The sequence below is a fragment of the Podarcis melisellensis genome, assembly GCF_964234715.1.
Source record: "Podarcis melisellensis genome assembly, chromosome: 15".
Lineage (NCBI taxonomy): Eukaryota > Metazoa > Chordata > Lepidosauria > Squamata > Lacertidae > Podarcis > Podarcis melisellensis.
Window position 1 is genome coordinate 16499454 of NC_138532.1, and position 19088 is coordinate 16518541.

Below are 19088 nucleotides of genomic sequence, written 5' to 3' on the forward strand. Positions count from 1 at the left end.
GCCTCTCAGCCTGGCAATAGTATTGAGAGGCTTGAGAGGCGAGGGTCAGGGGGCTACATGGGTGCCAACTTGAATAAAATATTGGGAGGCCAGGTAAGCTCTGCCCCGCATTACAAGACGTGTCACACGCACATCGTTTGAGTAGCAATGCCCATCAACATTGGGGCCCCCTGGCCCCCTCAAATATGGTAGTTTGCGCCTATGCCTCCCTATGAGGGATCCTAAAATAGGTGGTAGGTCTGCTTCTGTCTCTTATCTCTCCACTCCTCTCTCTTTACTGCATTACTACTGCAGTCTCTTGGGACTATCCCAAAGCAGTGGATTAAAAAAGAAGGGAGATTCCAACTAAACATTAGGAAGAACTTTCAGGCACTAAGAGCTGTTTGATAGTGCAACAGGCTCCCTCGGAAAGTGGCATACTTTTTTATTGGAGGTTTCTAAGCAGAAGCTGGGCGGCCATCCATCAGGGATGCTTCAGGTGTGATTCCTGCTTGCAGGGGGTCAGACTGAATGACCCCTGGGGTCTTCCAACTTTACAATTCTGCCATTCTGCTCCCCACCCCACTCACTTGGCTGTGAAAGTCACCTTGGGCCAGTTCCTGTATCCTCCGCCTAGCCCACCTCATAGGGTTGTGGTGGGGAGGAAGAGAACCAGGCAATTCACCTTTAAAAATAAAATAAAATAATTTATTTGGTTTTACAAATTACAGCTTTACAATCACATATCCAACACACAACAGAAAGACAAGATTGCGTAGAATCTCCTGGACTTCCCTCCTCCCCTTCATGAGTCCAATTGTTAGTCATTTCCTTCTGCATCTTTTATAATAATTCATTTTTTTTTACATCTTCATTATATCCAAAATTCACCATTAAACTACAAGTGTTGTCAGGCCATTCACCTTGAGCACCCTGAAGGAAAAGGTGTGGATAGGCTTGCAATAATAAACAAGGGTCACTGCTCTGCGCCCCCGCTTGCCCGGTCGCCTGGTGGGCATGGGATTACAGTACAGTGGTACGTTGGCTTAATTTGTTCTGGAGGTCTGTTCTTAACTTGAAGTACCACTTTAGCAAATGGGGCCCCCTGCTGCCGCTGCAGGATTTCTGTTCTCATCTTGAAGCAAAGTTCTTAACCCGAGGTAATATTTCTGGGTTAGCGGAGTCTGTAACCTAAAGCGTATGTAATCCGAGGTACCACTGTATTGCATTCCATCCCTCGCGCAGAGATGTTGCCGCTAGAGGGCGCCCCATGCTACCGCGCTCTTCACGGCCCCAGCCGCTCCAACCATAGAGAAAGGAGGAAAAAAGAGCATCGTTCTCTATGGTTCTGACTCCGTCGCCGACCTGGCTTCCGCTTCCTCCCGCCTGAGGAAGATGGCGGCGGCCTCGGCTTCAGCCTCGGGCCTGTCCAAGGCCGAATACTTGCGGCGGCGCTACCTGGAGGCCGACGGGCCGGAGGCGGACTCGGAGGCCAGGAAGCGGCGCAAGAAGAAGAAGGCGGCGAAGGAGCTGCCGCCGGGAAGGTGGGAGACGGAGGAAGGGAGGGAAGAGGAATGGAGGGATGGAGGGCCGGGGGTGGTTGTTGGCTCTGTCGCCGCGGCCGCCTCCTCTTCTTTCTCCTCCTTCATGACGAGGAGACCCTCCTCCCTTTCCCCCTCCTTTTCAGGGTTGTGAACACATAGAAATATCTGCGCTTCAAATCCCCTCGCACGGCCTCTGAGCCTCTCCTACCTCGCAGGGTTGTTGTGGGAAGGGAGAACCATGTGTGCCCTCCTTGAGCTTCTTTGGGGGCCAAAAAGAAAGAGATATAAATGATTAAATGACGGTGGAATGCCAAAGTTCACTGCAGGGCAGCCTTGCTTGGTCAGACTGTCTGCTCTGCTTCTCAACCCACAACGCCCATTTGTGTTTTTAATAGCCTTGCAAATATGCCCAAATATACTGGTCTGCAGCATTTTTTTATTTGCTTGTTGAAACGCGGCAGAGGAGGGATGGAGCATTGCATGGCTGGGTGGGGTGGAGGAGAGTATTCCTTCTCTCTAGAAGCCTGCTTGCATTTCATGCTGGGATTATGTCGTACCTGTGAAATTTCTCCTTCTATGCGACAAAGGTGAACAAGTCCAATTATCTCTTTCCCACCGGACCACCCGACAGAGCGTTCCAGGCAGCCCGCTTGCTCACATCATCTTTGTGGCATTCATGACCTTGTCTATGCAATTTCTGGTTTCCTATTCCTACCAGATTAATGCTGGAATGTGAGTCTTTTTATGCCTCCACCAATCTTCCATTTCCCCTCTTTCTCTCCAGCTGTGTAACCAAGCCTCAGAATCATTCAGTAGCATTGGCTGACATTCATTCTATTCCCCCCGTCTTTTCTAGGAGTTTACTATAGCTTTCAGATTGTAAGGTCCTAGAAGGCAGCAGTTTGTGGTCTTTGTATGAGAATCCTACAAAATGGCAAGTACATTGATGGTGCTGCCCATAGAAGCCTTTAGCATGCTACTCAGCTCTTAAAGCAGTGGACACCACATAATAAGAAACATGAGGGTGCAGCCCACTTTTGCATTCTGAGTTTCTAACAGACTAGTCAGAATGTTGGGCTTGGATGTGGGAAACCAAATAACTAGGTAAAGGGACCCCCTGACCGTTAGGTCCAGTCGTGGACGACTCTGGGGTTGCAGCGCTCATTTCGATTTACTGGCTGAGGGAGCCAGCGAACAGCTTCCGGGTCATGTGGCCAGCATGACTAAGCTGCTTCTGGCAAACCAGAGCAGCTCATGGAAACACCGTTTACCTTCCCGCTGGAGGTATTTATCTGCTTGCACTTTGGTGTGTTTTCGAACTGCTAGGTTGGCAGGAGCAGGGACCGAGCAACGGGAGCTCACTGCAGGGATTTGAACCACCGACCTTCTGATCAGCAAGCCCTAGGCTGTGGTTTAGATCACAGTGCCACCCACGTCCCTCAATAACTAGGTAGATTTATGCAATTGTTCTCCTCTTATGGTACCTTGGAGTCTTTTCCTGTTCAGACCCACATTTGGGGGAGGGGTTAATGTGTCTGGGGCATGGCATCTTTCCCTCTCTACCACCTACATGAAATTAGGCAGAGTGCAGCATTTGCCCACCCTTGCTCTAAGGCAGAGCTTTCCAAACTGTCGCAATATGTTAGTGTGTTGGCTGCAGTGTGTAGGTGTGTCGCACAAACATTTCCTGGGGTTTGAAAGGGGTTTGTTTAACCTCCAGTTTGCTGGTAAAACAATTACTGTGTCACAAAATGATGCATGTCTAAAAAGTGTGTCACCAACATGAAAAATTTGGAAAGCTCTGCTCTAGGGGCTAAGGTTGCCCCATTGAATACATGCATGAAATTGGGTTGTAACAGGCTCATTATGGCAGCAAGATGATAAACAAAACTACATTCTAACAGTCTAGCAGTCATCTAGAAGATTTATTCATGAGTATGATGGCTTAATAAATTGAAGTGTTTGTAAGATGCTACACTGTGATACTAATGTGATTTCTTATTCTAGAGAGCTGCTCTTTTTTCAGATAATACATTTAAACAATATGCTGATCTTTGATCATGTTGTTCTATCTGTTTGACATCCAGAATTCGCATAGTGGATGATGATGACACGAGCTGGAAAAATATCCCTATTGAGCAGGAAAAAGAGGATGAGGAGGGGGATGATGGAGACTTGCCTGTGGTGAGTATTCGGAGGCAGTTGGAAGCAAAGTGCTTAGCTGTACCATCACTTATTTAAAACTGTTTAACTCTCTGAGTAGTACATCATCTTTTCTTCTCAGTCGTGTGTAGTGAAGGTCAATATAATTTCCATTTTACTCATTGGAATTGGAGGGTTCAGACAAGCACAGATGCATTCAGTACACACTGTAACAAGGGTTGCTCAGTTGGGGAGATTTTGGCTTTGCAGTGCGACGTACCTCTTGGGATTGCCCAGATCTCCTGTCTTTCCTTCCAGGTGGCTGAGTTTATTGATGAGAGGCCAGATGAAGTTAAATGGATGGAAGAATTCCGAACCAGTAACAAGTGGAAGCTGTTGGGAGGTTAGTGTTCTGTAGTTCTTCTACTGGGATGATTATTTTGTGCTCTGTGAGATACTTGCATCAGGTTAGTGCTGCATGTAGGCACACAGCCAAGATGGGCATAAATTTCTTTTGAGGGAGGAGTGAGGGGGTTCTTTTGTGTAGTTTTGTTTCTCTTTCTGTAGGCGTGGCAGAAGAGAGAGGTTAGGTGAACAGAGAAGTAGCTTAGTAAATGTTATGGAAGCGTAACCAAGAGATAGCGGTTACTGCGCAAAAAAGAATGAAGATGGAAAATAAATACACTTTACTTATTAGTGTTTAGGCAGTGTAGAGGTTCGTTGGGGTCTTAACAAAATAAGACATTACGAGTCATAAGAATGCAAACCGTGTCAGTAATGGCATCTCATGTAGAATTCAGCTAGTGTGAACATTTTTGCTATGACGTATCGAGTGTAATCCGTTTTTCATGACTATGCTACGGAAGTTGGTCAACAGTGACCCTTCAGTGACATCTCAACTCACATCACCCCCCAGCCAGATAGCTAATGCTCAGGGATGGTGGGAGTTGTAGTCCAGCAGTATTTGCAGGGTGAAACAGTTTGTGGGAAGTGGAGTTTGAAAAAGAAGTTTGTGGGTTGCCAAAAAAGCCTATTGGGGGTTTACTTTTGCTCAGGGAGGGGGTGAGCATAGGAATGCAGGGAGTTGCCTTATGCCAAGTCAGACTTTGATCCATCCAGCTCAGTGTTATAGATACTGACTAGCAGGAGTCTCTTCTCCCACCTTGAGACACCAGGTATTATCCCTGGGATCTTTTGCATGGAAAAATATGTGCTGTCTTCCTGGACAGTAATCTGAATTTTCCAGAATTTTTTTTCAATTGGGGTAATTTGCATTGGAAAACTTTCTGATGCTCTAGAAGGTGATCTAATCTAGTGTGTTTATTTTACTTATATTTAGTAAACAACTCTTAGAAAGGTTGACTCTGTCTGACTTGCCTAACACTGTATTTTTAATTGGTGTTCATTGTTACTAATTACCATATGAGATGGAATACATTCAGCAGAAAGATAAAGCACTGGAACATGTTCCGCTCCACATCACCGCTCCTGGGTTAGTTTTCTAGACATTGCTGTCCTTTGCACGACCATTGCAAAAGCCACAAAACTTGCATCTTCTCATAATGTTATGGAGACAATTCAGAGGTCTACATAAACATGGCTTGAATTGCGTTCTTTTTTCAGATCAGAAGAAAGAGTCACAAGAATCTGATCATTCTGTGACTGCAAAGTCAACAAAGAGGTAAGGAGGGTATTTAGTTGAGCATTTAACAGCTCATGTTTTCCTGACTAGGACACATCTGTGGTATAGGAGGAACAGATGGAAAGCTCTTTAACTTGAGTAGGCTGAAAGCAAAGAGTAAGGTTACCATAACTTCTGTCATAGAGCTTCAGTATGCTGATGTCAATGTAGTGTGTGCACACTCAGATGATTTCCAAACCATCCTACATATCTTTGAAGAAGCTTACGAAAAGCTTGACCTATCGCTCAACATCCCAAAAACCAAAATGCTGCACCAACAAGCAAGACACAACTTCTCTGCCACAAATCCAACTGAATGTTAAGACAGTGTTGTTTACTCACTGTTAAGACAGTGTTCATGAAAGACAATCTTACTTGTCTACGAGGGATCACCAAAGGAGGAGGAGGAAGAAAAGCTCCTTCAGGATGATTTTAACAGCTGCTGTGACAGTGGCTTTAACCTCCTGGATTGGAGTAGCTATTTAACATAGTTTGTGAGTGGAAGGAATGACTAGCATTTCATGTTTGTAGCACACCAGCTCTATGAAATCTTTGAAGCTAAGGCACAAAGCTTGTTGCAGGCTCATTGAAAACCGACTGTGTAGGCTCTGCACAGTTGAAAAGGGCACAGTAAGCCTCCCAACATCTTTATGACCATAGTTAGAACTGGGCTGGCCGTAGTGCGGCATAAGAGGGGTGTCAAGATAAATATTTAATTGTCACAGGATTCCAAAGAAAGAGCACACATGGTGGACAGTTGGCATTCTGACTCTGGTGGTATTGGCAAAGAAACTGGCAGTGGCCGAGTTTCAAGTGTCAACACCAGGAGGCTGAGTCAGCCCTCTGGGTGTTCCCTGGTCAGGATTGCGACTCCCTGCTTGCTGCCATCCTGCTGTGTCAAAACCATATAAGGCAGCAAAATTTTACTGAAAGTGACTTGCCTGTTTGAAGCTTTGACTAATGTGCATTTTGGTTTTCTTTCCAGTTCAGACGCCACAAAAGAGAAAAGAGGAAGGCATTCGCCAGACCAGTCACCGCCGAGGAGACGTCATGACTCTCTGGACCAATCACCGCCCAGGAGGGTCCTCCGTGACTCGCCGGACCAGTCACCGCCCAGGAGGACCCGTTGTGACTCACCAGATCAATCCCCACCCAGGAGGGGCCGTCGTGACTCACCAGATCTGTCCCCGCCCAGGAGGGGCCGCCGTGGCTCACCAGATCCATCACCTAAAAGGCATCATTCTGACATAGGCAAAAATAATACCAGAAGCTCGCATGGAGGCCGACAGGAACACTACGCTGACAAGTCCTCAGCCCGTCAAGGGTGGCAAGCTACCTCTGACCTGTCACCACCCCAAAAGAAGACGCGTGATTCTGATGTCGGCTCGTTGCTGTCTCAGAAACGACAGTTGCCCACTGGAGGTCTAGGAAAACAAAGCAATGCCAGAGGTGAGTAGATTTCTGGAAGCCTTTCTCCAAAGAGGAGTATGTTTTGGGAGTGTGAGTTACTGGAAGTCCTGGTAAACATCCAGTCACATTTGGTAATTTGTTTTGATGCTTGTATGCCACTTTACAGACTCTGAAGCCAATAAACGGTCCCATTCATCAGCACCTTCACCGAGGAAGCGCCAGAGACATGATTCTGAATCCGACTCCAGTTCTCCCCCACCCAGAAGGAGTGCCAAAACCTCCTCAGATTCGGACCTTTCCCCACCACGGGCCTCTCGCAGTACACACTCACAGCGCCCGAGCTCTCCTTCCGACCTCTCTCCCCCCAGAAGATCACGGGGCAAGTCTTCAGACTCTGATTTGTCCCCTCCCCGAAGAGGTCAAGAAGGCAGGAGGAAGGCCCACAGATCCAAGAGCCCCCCTGACCTCTCACCACCTCGACGGGCCAAGGACACCAAAGGGAAGGATGGCATCCAAAAGGTGAGGACTTCGTTATTCAGCAGTAAATGTGCTGATTCTGTTTTGTAAGTGTGACAACCATGATAAGAACTGCTGCCAGACTTTGCTTTTTCTTCTTCTCTCCCTGCCCCTTTTCTCTTTGTGTGTTGTGTTGTTGTTTTTTAATAGATGGTAAATCTGCAGGCAGGGATGTCTTGTTTTAATTGATTATATCTAAACTACTCTGGGAGCCTTTTGGGCTGAAGAGCAGAGTACAAATGCTCTAAATAAATAAGTAAGGAGCTGTGGAACCCTGTAATGATTTCCTGTATGCTTTCCCCAAGTGCTATGGGGAATGACTTCCCTCAGAGGCAGCTACACTGGAATTGTATGGGACTGGCACAAGGGTAGCATTTTTATTTTTGACACAGCTGTTGTGCTGCTTTTGGCTTGCAGGGCCCTCAGATGCTTTCGGGGGGCAAAGCTGGCTTAGTGTCAGCTGAGCTACTGAGGAAGGAGCAGCATGAGCTCAGGAAACATCAAAGCAGCAGCAAACATTTGGAAGGTGAGCTGTGGGGTGGGAGGCAGAGGTAGAGAATGTGACTTTCTCAGGGTCACACAGTGACTTCATGGCACAAATGAATCCAGCCCTCATCCCCTGGGTTGTATGGGCACCTCTGTTTAAAACCCATCAGGACATGTCATCCCTGCCAAGACTGGGTTACCATAGCAGGAATGAAAGCGGCTTTCAGAAGGAAGTGTTTGGCTGTGACCCTTCATAGTGGAGCAGGGCCCACCAGAGTTTTGGGCAGGTCCTCCTGCAAATGCAGGGGTGATAAGCTGGGACTGCTAGTTGCAGGAATGGGTAGTTGCAGCTGCTGCATTCTCTAAAGCAAACCACTGTCCTTTCATACGGATGTGAGGGGCTATGATTGAAAAATGTGCAAGCCTACAGATATTTGACGCGGGTGGTGCTGTGGGTTAAACCACAGAGCCTAGGACTTGCCGATCAGAAGTTCGGCAATTAGAATCCCTGTGACGGGGTGAGCTCCCGCTGCTCGGTCCCTGCTCCTGCCAACCTAGCAGTTCAAAAGCATGTCAAAGTGCAAGTAGATAAATAGGTACCGCTCTGGTGGGAAGGTAAACGGTGTTTCCTTGTTTTGCTCTGGTTCGCCAGAAGTGGCTTAGTCATGCTGGCCACATGACCTGGAAGCTGTACGCTGGCTCCCTTGGCCAATAAAGTGAGATGAGCGCCGCAACCCCAGAGTCGGTCACGACTGGACCTACTGGTCAGGGGTCCCTTTGCCTTTTACAGATATTTGGAGTCTAATTGTTCACACCCAATGAAGTTAGCACCCAGCAGATTGAAAGGAAATGCAGATAGACCTTTCACCTGTGAAACTCAAGAGCTGCTAGCAGTAGTGGTGGTGAGTCATACGATTTGTCTCATCCTTGGCTCATTGTAAGTCTAAAAGCAAAGTTCTGCAGTCCAGAGACCCGCATTTCCTGCAAGCAGAAAAATACCAGTTCAACTTATCATTTACAGCTTTGCTTTTCTACAGAAATAATCAAATGTTTACTGGGTGTGCTGAGTTCACCAAACAGATAGATTTGATGGTGCAACATTTTTCAGCCCCCTGTTGTGGCTAGCTTGAATGCCTGACTCCTTCTTCCCTCCCCCAGCTGAATCGCGACATGCTGAAACGGTTTTCCGGGACAAGTCGGGCCGCAAGAGGGACCTGAAGCAGGAGTTGCTGGAACAGCGCAAGAAAGCAGAGGAGAAATCCGAGCGAGATGAGCAGTATGCCAAATGGGGAAAGGGGTAAGCTGGATGGTTCCTGTGTTCAGGGCAGAATCCCAATTCCCTATCAGACCACTGAAAAATGGGGATGGGAAAACTCACTTAACAGTGAGAAAGGAAGGTGTCCTAACGCCAGCTCAGAAGATTGAACCTGACACCTCCTGCCTGCAAAGCAGGGGCTCTAGCACTGAGCCACAATCATCCCCCTAAAAGAAGAGCCGCTGTGTCAAGCCTTCCTTGGTGTGTTGCTGACTTGGGCAACAGCAGGTGACCCTTCTCTCTTTCCAAACCTCCTGTAGTGTCTTGTGCAAAAAAGGCAAGAAAAAAAGTTGAGTCCAGCCGCTTATGCCCTGCTTTGATTTGTGCCTCTCCTTGCAGCCTCACACAGAGCCGGCAGCAGCAGCAGAATGTGGAAGATGCAGCGAAAGAAATGCAGAAGCCACTGGCCCGGTACATTGATGACCAGGACTTGGACAAGATGCTGCGGGAGCAGGAGCGTGAAGGGGACCCCATGGCCGATTTCCTTAAGAAGAAGAAGGCCAAGGAGAAGAAAGATACCAAAGGTCAGCACTTGTGGTCTCCAGGTTTGTGGCGGTGGGGAGGGTGGCTGTGGTTGACAGGAAGAAGCACTGCTAATTCTCATGCTTCCCAAAGGTCATTTCTGATCTGTTACAGCTAAGAGGTGGAATGTTCAGCTTGGAAATAACTTTGATCCTAAGAGATGCACCTAAATGGAATTTTCAGCAATGCCTTTTGAAAAGGATGCTTTCTGGGGTAGAGGGGGGCGGGGAGATGTTGTTCAGGGCTGCTTCCTCTAGGAAGGCATTTTGTGATGGATGGCATATCAGGCATTCTGCTTTCTTGCCTTGCCTCTGTCTTCCTGTGAACCCTGTGCCTTGCACCATGTCTTCCCCGTAAATCACACGGTCTTTGAGGACCACTGTTGACTTCCTCTATGTGTTTTGGGTCAGTGCTAGCACAACTCCCTGGCTTCACTGGAAAAAATATAATTGTTGAAACTGTTTGCTTATTTTCCTTCCCCTTCTTCAGAAAAGCCAAGATACAATGGACCAGCACCCCCACTTAATAGATTCAACATCTGGCCTGGGTATCGCTGGGATGGAGTGGACAGGTAAGCTAGTAATGGTAATAGATGGTCTCCAGTTACAAAGAACCATGTGCTGTACCCATGTGGCATTTCCTACATGCAATATTATTACTGAAACAACTTCTGGTTTCACATCCATCCTCTGTCCCTGATCATGACGCTTAAGCAGCATCCCTAGTGGGGTTTCTTTGTGAAGTTTGCGGGTGGGTGGGATATCTCCATTCAGCTGCTGTTGGCAACTTTCTCATGACCAAGATTTGGAGCTGGGAAATTTGAAGGACTTGGTTTCACCGTGAAGGCCACCCAGCTCCTCCAAGAAATCTGCCTGCCCCAGTTTATTGTTGGTTCACCTTATTGACATTGTTTCTGTTCCTGTAGGTCCAACGGCTTTGAGCAGAAGCGCTTTGCCAGGATCTCAAGCAAGAAGGCAGTTCAGGAGCTGGCATACAAGTGGAGTGTTGAGGACATGTGATTTTCCATCCTGAGATGCGATGGAACCTCCTCACAGTGCTGGAGATGGAAGGATCTCCTCTGCAACAGGGTTAAAGGGGTCCACCTATCTAGACTGTTCCAGGTGGTTTTGGAAGGGCTTGGAGGCAGCTTGCCGTTTCCAGACAGAAGGCGAGACTAATGGAATTCCTGCAGTATATATGGACTGGGCAAGGAGGAGTGAGAGAGAGCGACCCGTGGTGCAGAAGCCCCAAGTCCTTTTCAGATGGAAACCTCTGGAAATCCACTGCTGGAAGAAACTGGACTCTTCCATATTAACCTCATGGAGCAGTTGAGGTTGCTGCAGCTGTATTTGAAACCTCAGGTGCTTTTTCTGGGTAAGGAGCAGCAAGAGACAAGGTTAAGGAGGACTCCCTTCATTGAATAATGTTCCTTCTGCTTCTTTGAAGGGTTTGACTGTGTTTTCTTGTAGCTGCTGGCCATGGTTGAAACCACTGTGACTCTGAACATCCTGGTGTACATAAGCACAACATCTTCCTGTGTTTTCTGTCTTGCACTGTTGAGTGCACACACTTCTGGACTGTGCAGTTTTTGTCTGGGCAGGGAGAATGCTTTCCCATAACCTTTTCCTAAAAGGACCAGCTGTTGTATTTGAGAATAAACTCACCTCCAGCAGCAGCTCAAGGAGCTAGTTGGGAAGTCAACGTGCAGATTTTGAAACTCTTTTGCATTTCCCCTGAAGCATCTGCTGGTGTCACTGAAGGAGTCTCTTCGGTTCCTGCAAAACATAGGGAAGCTAAATGCAAAGACTTTGTCACAGGAAATGGGATTCTCTGCAGCTAAATTTTTTACAACCCTTTGTGTTTTTGATGTACAGTTTGTAAATAACAACTTCCTTTTCCGATTTGGTTGTATGCATTTTGTAATGTTATGTTACCACCATGTTTGTACCAGGGAACAAGAAAGATTTGGGCTTGAGCTGTTTTGAGTTTATATTACTCCTTTTTATTGAACACAAGTATGTTTTTGCTATGGCAATATCCAAACATGAACAGAACTTGAGAGTACAATTTTATAATTTGTGAAGGAACATAGATTCCAGCCCCCTTTAAAATCCACGATGTTCAGCCATTAGTCCCTGAGGTCTGACCCTTCTGGCACAGTCACACTTTAGTCGTCTGCTTCTTTCCTAGACTTCTGTTGCTGGGCTAGGTACATTTGCAGTCGACAGACAGGGAGTGGAATATGCCTGCAAAAGAGAATGCAGAGCTTGCTTAAGCTGCTGCTGTTCCAATCTCTACCCTGCAACATCCCAGCCAAACTTTTGGATGCCTCCCTGGGGCTTTCCTTGGCCACTATTTGGCTGGATACCTGTAAGCCTCTCGGTGGATGGTGGCAAAATCTTGCCCTCCCTCAGTCTGGATGGGTTTCAGTTCTGGCTTGTAGCTCTTGGCCTTCTCCGCTCTCTTCAGCAGATAAGTGCTGCATGTTGTGGTTTGGCTTCCAAAATGGCCCTTTTGAAACAAAACAGAAACAAGCAGCAGATGCTTTCAGTGTCCGTTGGCAGAGATGGGATACAGCATTAAAATGTCCTTTGTCTGACAACTTAAGCCACAGCCATGAGAGGAGCCGACAAAGGGCTTCCTGTGAGAGAGCAGCCCAATCCACCACGTTCACATCTGCTTCATATATACTTGCAGAAGAGGTAGTTTAACTAGAAATGGGAAGGACTGAGAGTGGAGTAGATCGTTGAGGAAATTTGAAAATGATGCTAGGCATTGTGCGTGCATCTTGTTCACTCAAGAGCTGATCCAATTTCAACTCCTACTTCCTTGGGCTTGAACAACAGTTGCATTTCCCTTGGGAAATCTCCAGTGCCCTGAGAGATTGGGAACAGGAATTTTGGGGGGTGGGGGTCTGCCTTTTTCACCTCTGTTCAGCTACTGAGCAACATTGGGGTTTGCTACTGATGCCTTTAGGCTCTTGCCTGCAACATGTCCCTTTTTGGTGATTCTACTTCACAGAAGCTATATATTTGGGGCAAGTTTTTCTTCCCTGACCCATGAAGAGGACAGCCTTCCCACCCCTCTTTCTAATGTCCTTGCAGCAAATCAAGCCACTTCTCTGTCTATCTTAGTATTGTCTGTTGTGACTGACAGGGCTGAGGTAGGATGCATCTTTCTGATCACCTTTAGACCGGAAATGCCAGAGACTGGACCTGGAGCCTTATAAGTATTCCAGGATGTGACTAGGCAGGATTCCAGGGTGCAGTGATGGCTTTGCCCCGAGCTACGGCTCTGCCCCAAAGCACACTCTGCTCAAAGGGTCCCTTACCAAGGAGTGGGTGCAGCTTCCTTCCTGAGGGTCTCCATATCGAATACGAGGCTGAGCTCCCCAGTCCCTGAAGAAGAACCTGTGTGCTGTGGAGTTGTCAAATTGGGCAGTCAGAGATTTCAGAGCTGTGCCGGGATGTTTAATGGGTTCCGCATGGTTGAGGAGGACAGGAAGGTGATAAGGAAGCTGCAAGAGGAGAGGAATGCAAAAAGGATACAGGTAAAGGTAAAGGGTAAGGTAAAGGACCTCTGGATGGTCCAGTCAAAGTCCAGTCAAAGGTGACTATGGGGTGCAGTGCTCATCTTGCTTCAGGCTGAGGGAGCCGGTGTTTGTCCACAGACAGCTTTCCGGGTCATGTGGCCAGCATGACTAGACCGCTTCTGGCACAATGAAACACTGTGACAGAAACCAGAGTGCACGGAAACACAGTTTACCTTCCTGCCACAGCAGTACCTATTTATCTACTTGCACTGGCATGCTTTTGAACTGCTAGGTAGGCAGGAGCTGGGACAGAGCAACAAGAGCTCACCACCGTCGCGGGGACTGGAACCGCCGACCTGATTGGCAAGCCCAAGAGGCTCAGTGGTTTAGACCACAGTGCCACATGCAACCCTTCAGAAAGTAGCTGCAGAAGTGGGTGAAGGAGGCAGGGAAGGGAATTATCTGCTTGCCCAACTAGCTGACCCACGTTAGAGGTGGAACACTGGGTTGGGATGTGACTAGGCTTCATTCCAGTAGAGCTAAGGGAGCAATGAGGACTTGAAGCTACCCTATAAGTGAAGCCTGAAGGTCTTGGACATGATGCCAATAGGAAGTGGGACCCTCATATTTTGAAATTCAATGGGCTCCATTGTTTCCCTCCCTAAGCCTTAGGGGCGAGGGGAGATAAATTTCAAGCAGGAAAGTACTACCCTCATTCTCTTACCAACTTCCTTTGCTGCTGGCATGAACCCTTACCTTGGCAACGTCGTCTCCTTCAAATTTCCCACCTTCCTCTGCCCCCCGCTTCTTTTTCAGCGTGATGAGCTTGGCACGAGAGTATGCAGAGGCATTCCAGCTACGGTAGCTCTCTCTGTGGACCGTCTGGAAGTTGGTTCTGTGCAGAAGTGATGGCGTGTGAGAATCTGCAGTGAATAGTCCCATTGTTAAGTCTCGGGTTACCGAAAGGCCTTTAAGCCATTTGCACCATGCAGCAGTATTTGTTCTCTCATTGTGAAGGAATAGTGATTCAGTCCTCTTGGGAACTGCTTTTAGAGTCTCAAAAGAGCCTGGTCTTACCTCGCTGACCTTTTCATGGTTGGCCAATGAAAACTGCCCTGGGTACACCTGTGCTCATGTAACAATACCCAAGAAGAAGATGCTGCACTTTCTCATGGGCAGAGGGGTCCTGGGAGAGGATGAAAGGGAACCTTTCTTGGGACTTTAAACCGCTTGCCAAAGAAAAGTCAGTCCTGCGGCACCTTAAAGGCTAACAAATTCATTGATTTATGGCATAACTTTCCATGGACCAAAACACATGTTATCAGATGCATGAAGTGATATCTCAGTTGACGGGTGTAGATGAAGAAGAAAAATGCAAGGTGGGAGTTGAACAGTCATGAGATGCAAAAAGTACCATCAGTGATCATTCAGTTAGAGTTTAGAGGGTATGTTAAACAGGCACAGGAACCCTTGACACAGCAAATTTGTGATCATTTACTCAGCACTGCAAAGATAATTATGTTAACACCTATAGCTGGACAGGAAACCATGCTCTCTATTCAGACTCAGATGAACCTTATTGAACTTACTGATGAGTCGCAATCCAGCGGATTCACACTGAAGTTCCTTTCTCTGAGGATGGCCCTTTGCCTCCCCAAGATCAACAGCAAAGTGGTCTGGTAGGTCCAAATGTTCTCCTTTCTGAAATCCTATTTCTGTGCATTTATTCTTTCCCATTGGTGCTGGCACATTTGCCCAATGTAGAAAATCTTACGCCATAATCAATGGCTTTGTCTTTAAGGTGCCGTTGGCCTCTTTGTGGTTTTGTTTTGTTGGTATCAGACTGACATGTGAAGTCCCTGCTCCTGTCTCTCCTCAGTCCCAAACCAGAATCGTTCCCCAGCACCTGTGATGCTCACCTGAAAGCTGGGTTAATTGCCAGGTTGTCCAGAGGAGGAAGGGCAGGTGCAGCCTGGCCAAGGAAGGCCCTTTGTTCTGGGAAATCGCTTTGGTACTTGGTCACATATTCAGCTGCTGCCGGTTCTGAGGATTTTGTGATGGCCCTCTTCTCTTGAAGGAATGGCCCCTTCCTCAAGGGGTGGCTGGGGGTGGTGACGACATTTACTCCTGCAGAGCAGAAAATGGTGAACGATACCTTTTTATTTTGGTGTGAAGAGTTCAGATTCTCAGCCTTGCAACTCCCCCTGTATGGAAGGCTGCTTTTAATCCTAGGAAAAACTCACCTGGACTGTGTTCAGGTGGGGGCAGATACAGGAAGAGAGGAAACATTTCAGTTGCTTGTTTTAGCTCAAACACCTGACGCAGCCTCCAACTTAGAAGTGCAACTAGGCTTCCCATTCCTGCCCCAGCGTAGCTCTGATTTGGTAGAACCAATACTGTATTTGAGGTTAGTTGAATGTCCCCTTATCAAGCTTAGTTTTGGTGCTGCTGCTTTCTTCATTTTTAGCTTTACCTGGCTGGTCTGGAAGCTCCCTCTTGAACCCCTTGCTTCTGGAGCTGTTCTTGACTGCAGGGCTGCAGGGCTGGAGCTTGCTTGGAGGTTGCGAGAGGTCGGATGCTCGTGGTGGGAAGGGGAGGCGGCAGAGAGCTTGGCTCTGGAAGGGTCCCTGTGGGTGCTGGCCTCTCCTCTCCTGCAAAGCAGATGGCCCCACAATTTGCTCAGTAAATCTCACCTGCACGCCTCTCATTTTCCACCTGTGTGTTCATAAAACTGTGAAGTGCTGTGATGACGTTACATTGAGGTGCAGGGTGCTTTATCAAATGTACAAGCAACCCTGAACCAAGGTTTGGCCTGTGCAGGGTATTGTACAGAGATGCGGGGGAGAAAACCTTGTTTCCTCCCACTTTCCTTAACAGAAATAATTCCAACCAAAAGCTCCCATTTCTTCCCTTCAAGGTATTTGAAGCTGTTTCCCCCTGAAATGTGCTAAAAGCAAGAGGGCAAATTAAGTAGGTATTTGCGTGCAGAACTAGGAGCTCCTCTTCACCCCAGGTGACAGGAGATCTCCTCCCCTTGTCTTTACCTTCGTGGGATGCTCGGTTCTCTTGCCTGGATCCCAGATGACAAACTCTGCCCTCTGGGTGGTCTGGAGGTCCATGGGAGGAGGATTTGGATGTGGAGGGGTGCAGGGGGGCCTCTTGCTGCTGCGCGGGTGCACAGCTGTTTGGAGCAGGGGGGAAAGAACAGCAGTTAAGTGCTGGGATATGGTTGACATCAGGAAAACGAAGGGACTGACCCAGCCCTTTCCCAGGCCAGCTGGGCCCCCCTTCCCCCTTACCTGGTGGGCAAGTGTAAGTTGCTTTGTAGTGAGAGAGCCAGCCCTTCCCAGTCTTTGGCTGCGCCAACAGCACCCGTTGCTTTCGGCAGTTCCTGTGGTGCTTGTGGCGGCTGCATGGGAAGCAAGCAAGCATCTGAGAACTAGGTGGCATCAAAGGGACTTGTCTCTCTGGCACCAGCTCTGTGTGCCAAGGAGAAAAGGGATACTTTTTTTTGTTATTTGTACATATACTGCGGGATGTGGGTAGCACTGTGGGTTACACCACAGAGCCTAGGGCTTGCCGATCAGAAGGTCGGCGGTTTGAATCCCCGCAACGGGGTGAGCTCCTGTTTCTCGGTCCCTGCTCCTGCCAACCTAGCAGTTCAAAAGCACGTCAAAGTGCAAGTAGATAAATAGGTACCGCTCTGGCGGGAAGGTAAACGGCATTTCCGTGTGCTGCTCTGGTTCGCCAGAAGCGGCTTAGTCATGCTGGCCACATGACCCGGAAGCTGTACACCGGCTCCCTCGGCCAATAAAGCGAGATGAGCGCCGCAACCCCAGAGTCGGCCACGACTGGACCTAATGGTCAGGGGTCCCTTTACCTTTTCCTTTACATATACTGCTTTATAGGCTGCTCTGTAATGGACATTCTCTGCCCGCCTTGATAGATAAAGGCCTGGTTCGGAAAATGGAAGGTGCAGTGGGCAGGATACACCAGGCTTTGTACCACTGTGAGGGTTTTGGGAACAGAGCATTCCTTAAAAATCCAAGCCTATCCTCTCTGCAATGTGCTGCAATGCAGCTGGGCTTGCTTGCTGCCTGTTTTTCTTCTTCTTCTGTATGTAGATGGGCTGGCTTGCTTAAGCCAAACCAGATCTATTTCCAGCAACGGAAGGTGTGTGTCAGGGGTGGAGAAGCTGTGCCCCCCCCAAGTGCTGGTGGACCACAACTTGCACAATTCCCGAGAATTGGCCACACTGGCTGTCAGAACAGATAGGAGGCGGAGTCCAACAACACTTTTCATAGCTCCAGGTTGACCACACCTGGTCCAAATGGTTTGGGTTGAGTGGACCCGCCCCCTGGAAGTGAGGAAGGGGGAATGCAGGGCCTGGGTAAAGGTCTACGCATCGCCAGCTGCTCCTTGTCATTGGCTACCATTTAACCTGCAAAACCTAGAGCAGGGGTCAGCAACCTTTTTCATCAGGAGGGCTGGTCCACTGCCCCTCAGACCTTGTGGGGGGCCGGACTATATTTTGAAAAAGAAATGAAAGAATTTCTATGCCCCACAAATAACCCAGAGATGCATTTTAAATAAAAGGACACATTCTACTCATGTAAAAACACACTGATTCCTGGACCGTCCGTGGGCCGGATTGAGAAGGTGATTGGGCCGGATCCAGCCCCGGGTCTTAGTTTGCCTACCCATGAGCTAGAGGAACTGCACTTACCCACAGTCGCAGAGTTCGCAGAGGCATTCTTTAAAAGGAGGGCTCTCCATGTTGTGTGTGAGAGATCTTCACCGTTGCAGAGTCTGTGGCCGAGCTCTGTAGAGAGAACTGAAGCTGCTCGTATTCCTGTACGGAGAGGCTTGTCCTTTGCTTTTGGCCAGAACTCAACTCAAGGGGTTTGTGCTGGTTGCTAAGGCCCACAAATCCCTCCTTTTGTTCTCCCCCCTCCTCTTTGCCAAGGGTGATTTGAATATGAAAGCTGCTCCCCAAGAGGCCTTCTGCATTTGCCAGCAGAGGTGTGGAATTTCTCAGAGCCCCAGTGCGTGGCACAGCTGGAGCACAAAGCAGGCAGGGCCTGTGTGCTTCTTGGAAGCTGGTCTTAGTCTTATGGCCCTTCACTCTGCAACTGGTTCTCTTGTGCTGCATGCTCTGCCTTCCTTAAGTTTGGACACACCATGTTTGCATTTCCTCCGATACAGTATGTCCAGTATGTCGTACTGAGATCCACCTCCAAGGGTCTTCTGGCAGTTCCCTCACTGCAAGAAGTGAAGTTACAGGGAACCAGGCAGAGGGCCTTCTCGGCAGTGGCACCCTCCCTGTGGAATGCCCTCCTTTCAGATGTTAAGGGGATAAAGAACTACACAACTTTTAGAAGAAGTCTGAAGGTAGCTCTGTACAGTGGTACCTCGGGTTACATACGCTTCAGGTCACACATGATTCAGGTTACAGACTCCACTAACCCAGAAATAATACCTTGGGTTAAGAACTTTGCTTCAGGATGAGAACAGAAATCGTGCTCCGGCGGCACGGCAGCAGCAAGAGGCCCCATTGGCTAAAATGGTGCTTCAGGTTAAGAACAGTTTCAGGTTAAGAACGGACCTCCGGAACGAATTAAATACTTAACCTGAGGTTCCACTGTATTGGGAAGTTTTTAATGTTTGATGTTTTTTTATGTTTTTATATCTTGCTGGAAGCCACCCAGAATGGCTGGGGAAACCAGGATATATATATTTTATATATATATATATATAAAATAATAAAATAAAATAAAATACAAAGTCCTGATTGCTACACCCCAGTCCCTGTGCCAAGGATCGCTTCCTGACAGCCCCCTTTCGCTAATCAAACCACACATTGTGGAAGGCACCTGCTCCTCCTGCAGAGGGCCGGCCCTGCTATGCAGCATGGGGTGAAGTGGCCTCCTTCAGGCGTTGTGAACTGGGGGAGCGGTGCTG

At 48.2% G+C, this 19088-nt stretch overlaps 2 protein-coding genes across 4 annotated transcripts; one reads left to right on the top strand and one right to left on the bottom strand.

Annotated features, from left to right (window-relative positions):
* Positions 1-1351: 1351 nt before the first annotated feature.
* On the top strand, positions 1352-11570 carry BUD13 (BUD13 homolog). 2 transcript variants are annotated; one of them, XM_081889865.1, is made up of 11 exons: positions 1352-1523; positions 3611-3707; positions 3984-4068; positions 5289-5346; positions 6332-6795; positions 6923-7275; positions 7690-7798; positions 8917-9055; positions 9413-9597; positions 10085-10166; positions 10521-11570. In XM_081889865.1, exons 1-11 carry the CDS (start codon positions 1375-1377, stop codon positions 10612-10614), a joined length of 1815 nt encoding a protein of 604 aa, XP_081745991.1. In that variant the 5' UTR covers positions 1352-1374; the 3' UTR covers positions 10615-11570. The 2 variants fall into 2 exon arrangements, with proteins under 2 accessions (XP_081745991.1, XP_081745992.1); XM_081889866.1 differs by lacking the exon at positions 1352-1523 and adding an exon at positions 1805-2461.
* A 2-nt stretch (positions 11571-11572) lies between these two features.
* Positions 11573-18145, bottom strand: LOC309357624 (uncharacterized protein). 2 transcript variants are annotated; one of them, XM_081889950.1, is made up of 9 exons: positions 17854-18140; positions 16427-16536; positions 16172-16308; positions 15601-15778; positions 15047-15254; positions 13884-14022; positions 12927-13112; positions 11964-12106; positions 11573-11841 (listed from the first exon to the last, which is right to left on the bottom strand). In XM_081889950.1, exons 1-9 carry the CDS (start codon positions 17901-17903, stop codon positions 11763-11765), a joined length of 1230 nt encoding a protein of 409 aa, XP_081746076.1. In that variant the 5' UTR covers positions 17904-18140; the 3' UTR covers positions 11573-11762. The 2 variants fall into 2 exon arrangements, with proteins under 2 accessions (XP_081746076.1, XP_081746077.1); XM_081889951.1 differs by lacking the exon at positions 12927-13112 and having other exon boundaries at positions 17854-18145.
* Between the last annotated feature and the right edge of the window lie 943 nt (positions 18146-19088).

What these genes read in the sequence shown, in the direction of transcription:
- BUD13 (XM_081889865.1), top strand. Translation starts at nt 1,375, where the DNA reads ATGGCGGCGGCCTCGGCTTCAGCCTCGGGCCTGTCCAAGGCCGAATAC. An exon ending in ATGATGGAGACTTGCCTGTG is followed by an intron (nt 3,708 to 3,983) that starts GTGAGTATTCGG and finishes CTTTCCTTCCAG; the next exon opens with GTGGCTGAGTTTATTGATGA. An exon ending in GGAGAAGAAAGATACCAAAG is followed by an intron (nt 9,598 to 10,084) that starts GTCAGCACTTGT and finishes CCCCTTCTTCAG; the next exon opens with AAAAGCCAAGATACAATGGA.
- LOC309357624 (XM_081889950.1), bottom strand. Translation starts at nt 17,903, where the DNA reads ATGGAGAGCCCTCCTTTTAAAGAATGCCTCTGCGAACTCTGCGACTGT. An exon ending in TGCGAACTCTGCGACTGTGG is followed by an intron (nt 16,537 to 17,853) that starts GTAAGTGCAGTT and finishes CTTCCCATGCAG; the next exon opens with CCGCCACAAGCACCACAGGA. An exon ending in GAACCGAGCATCCCACGAAG is followed by an intron (nt 15,779 to 16,171) that starts GTAAAGACAAGG and finishes TCTGCTTTGCAG; the next exon opens with GAGAGGAGAGGCCAGCACCC.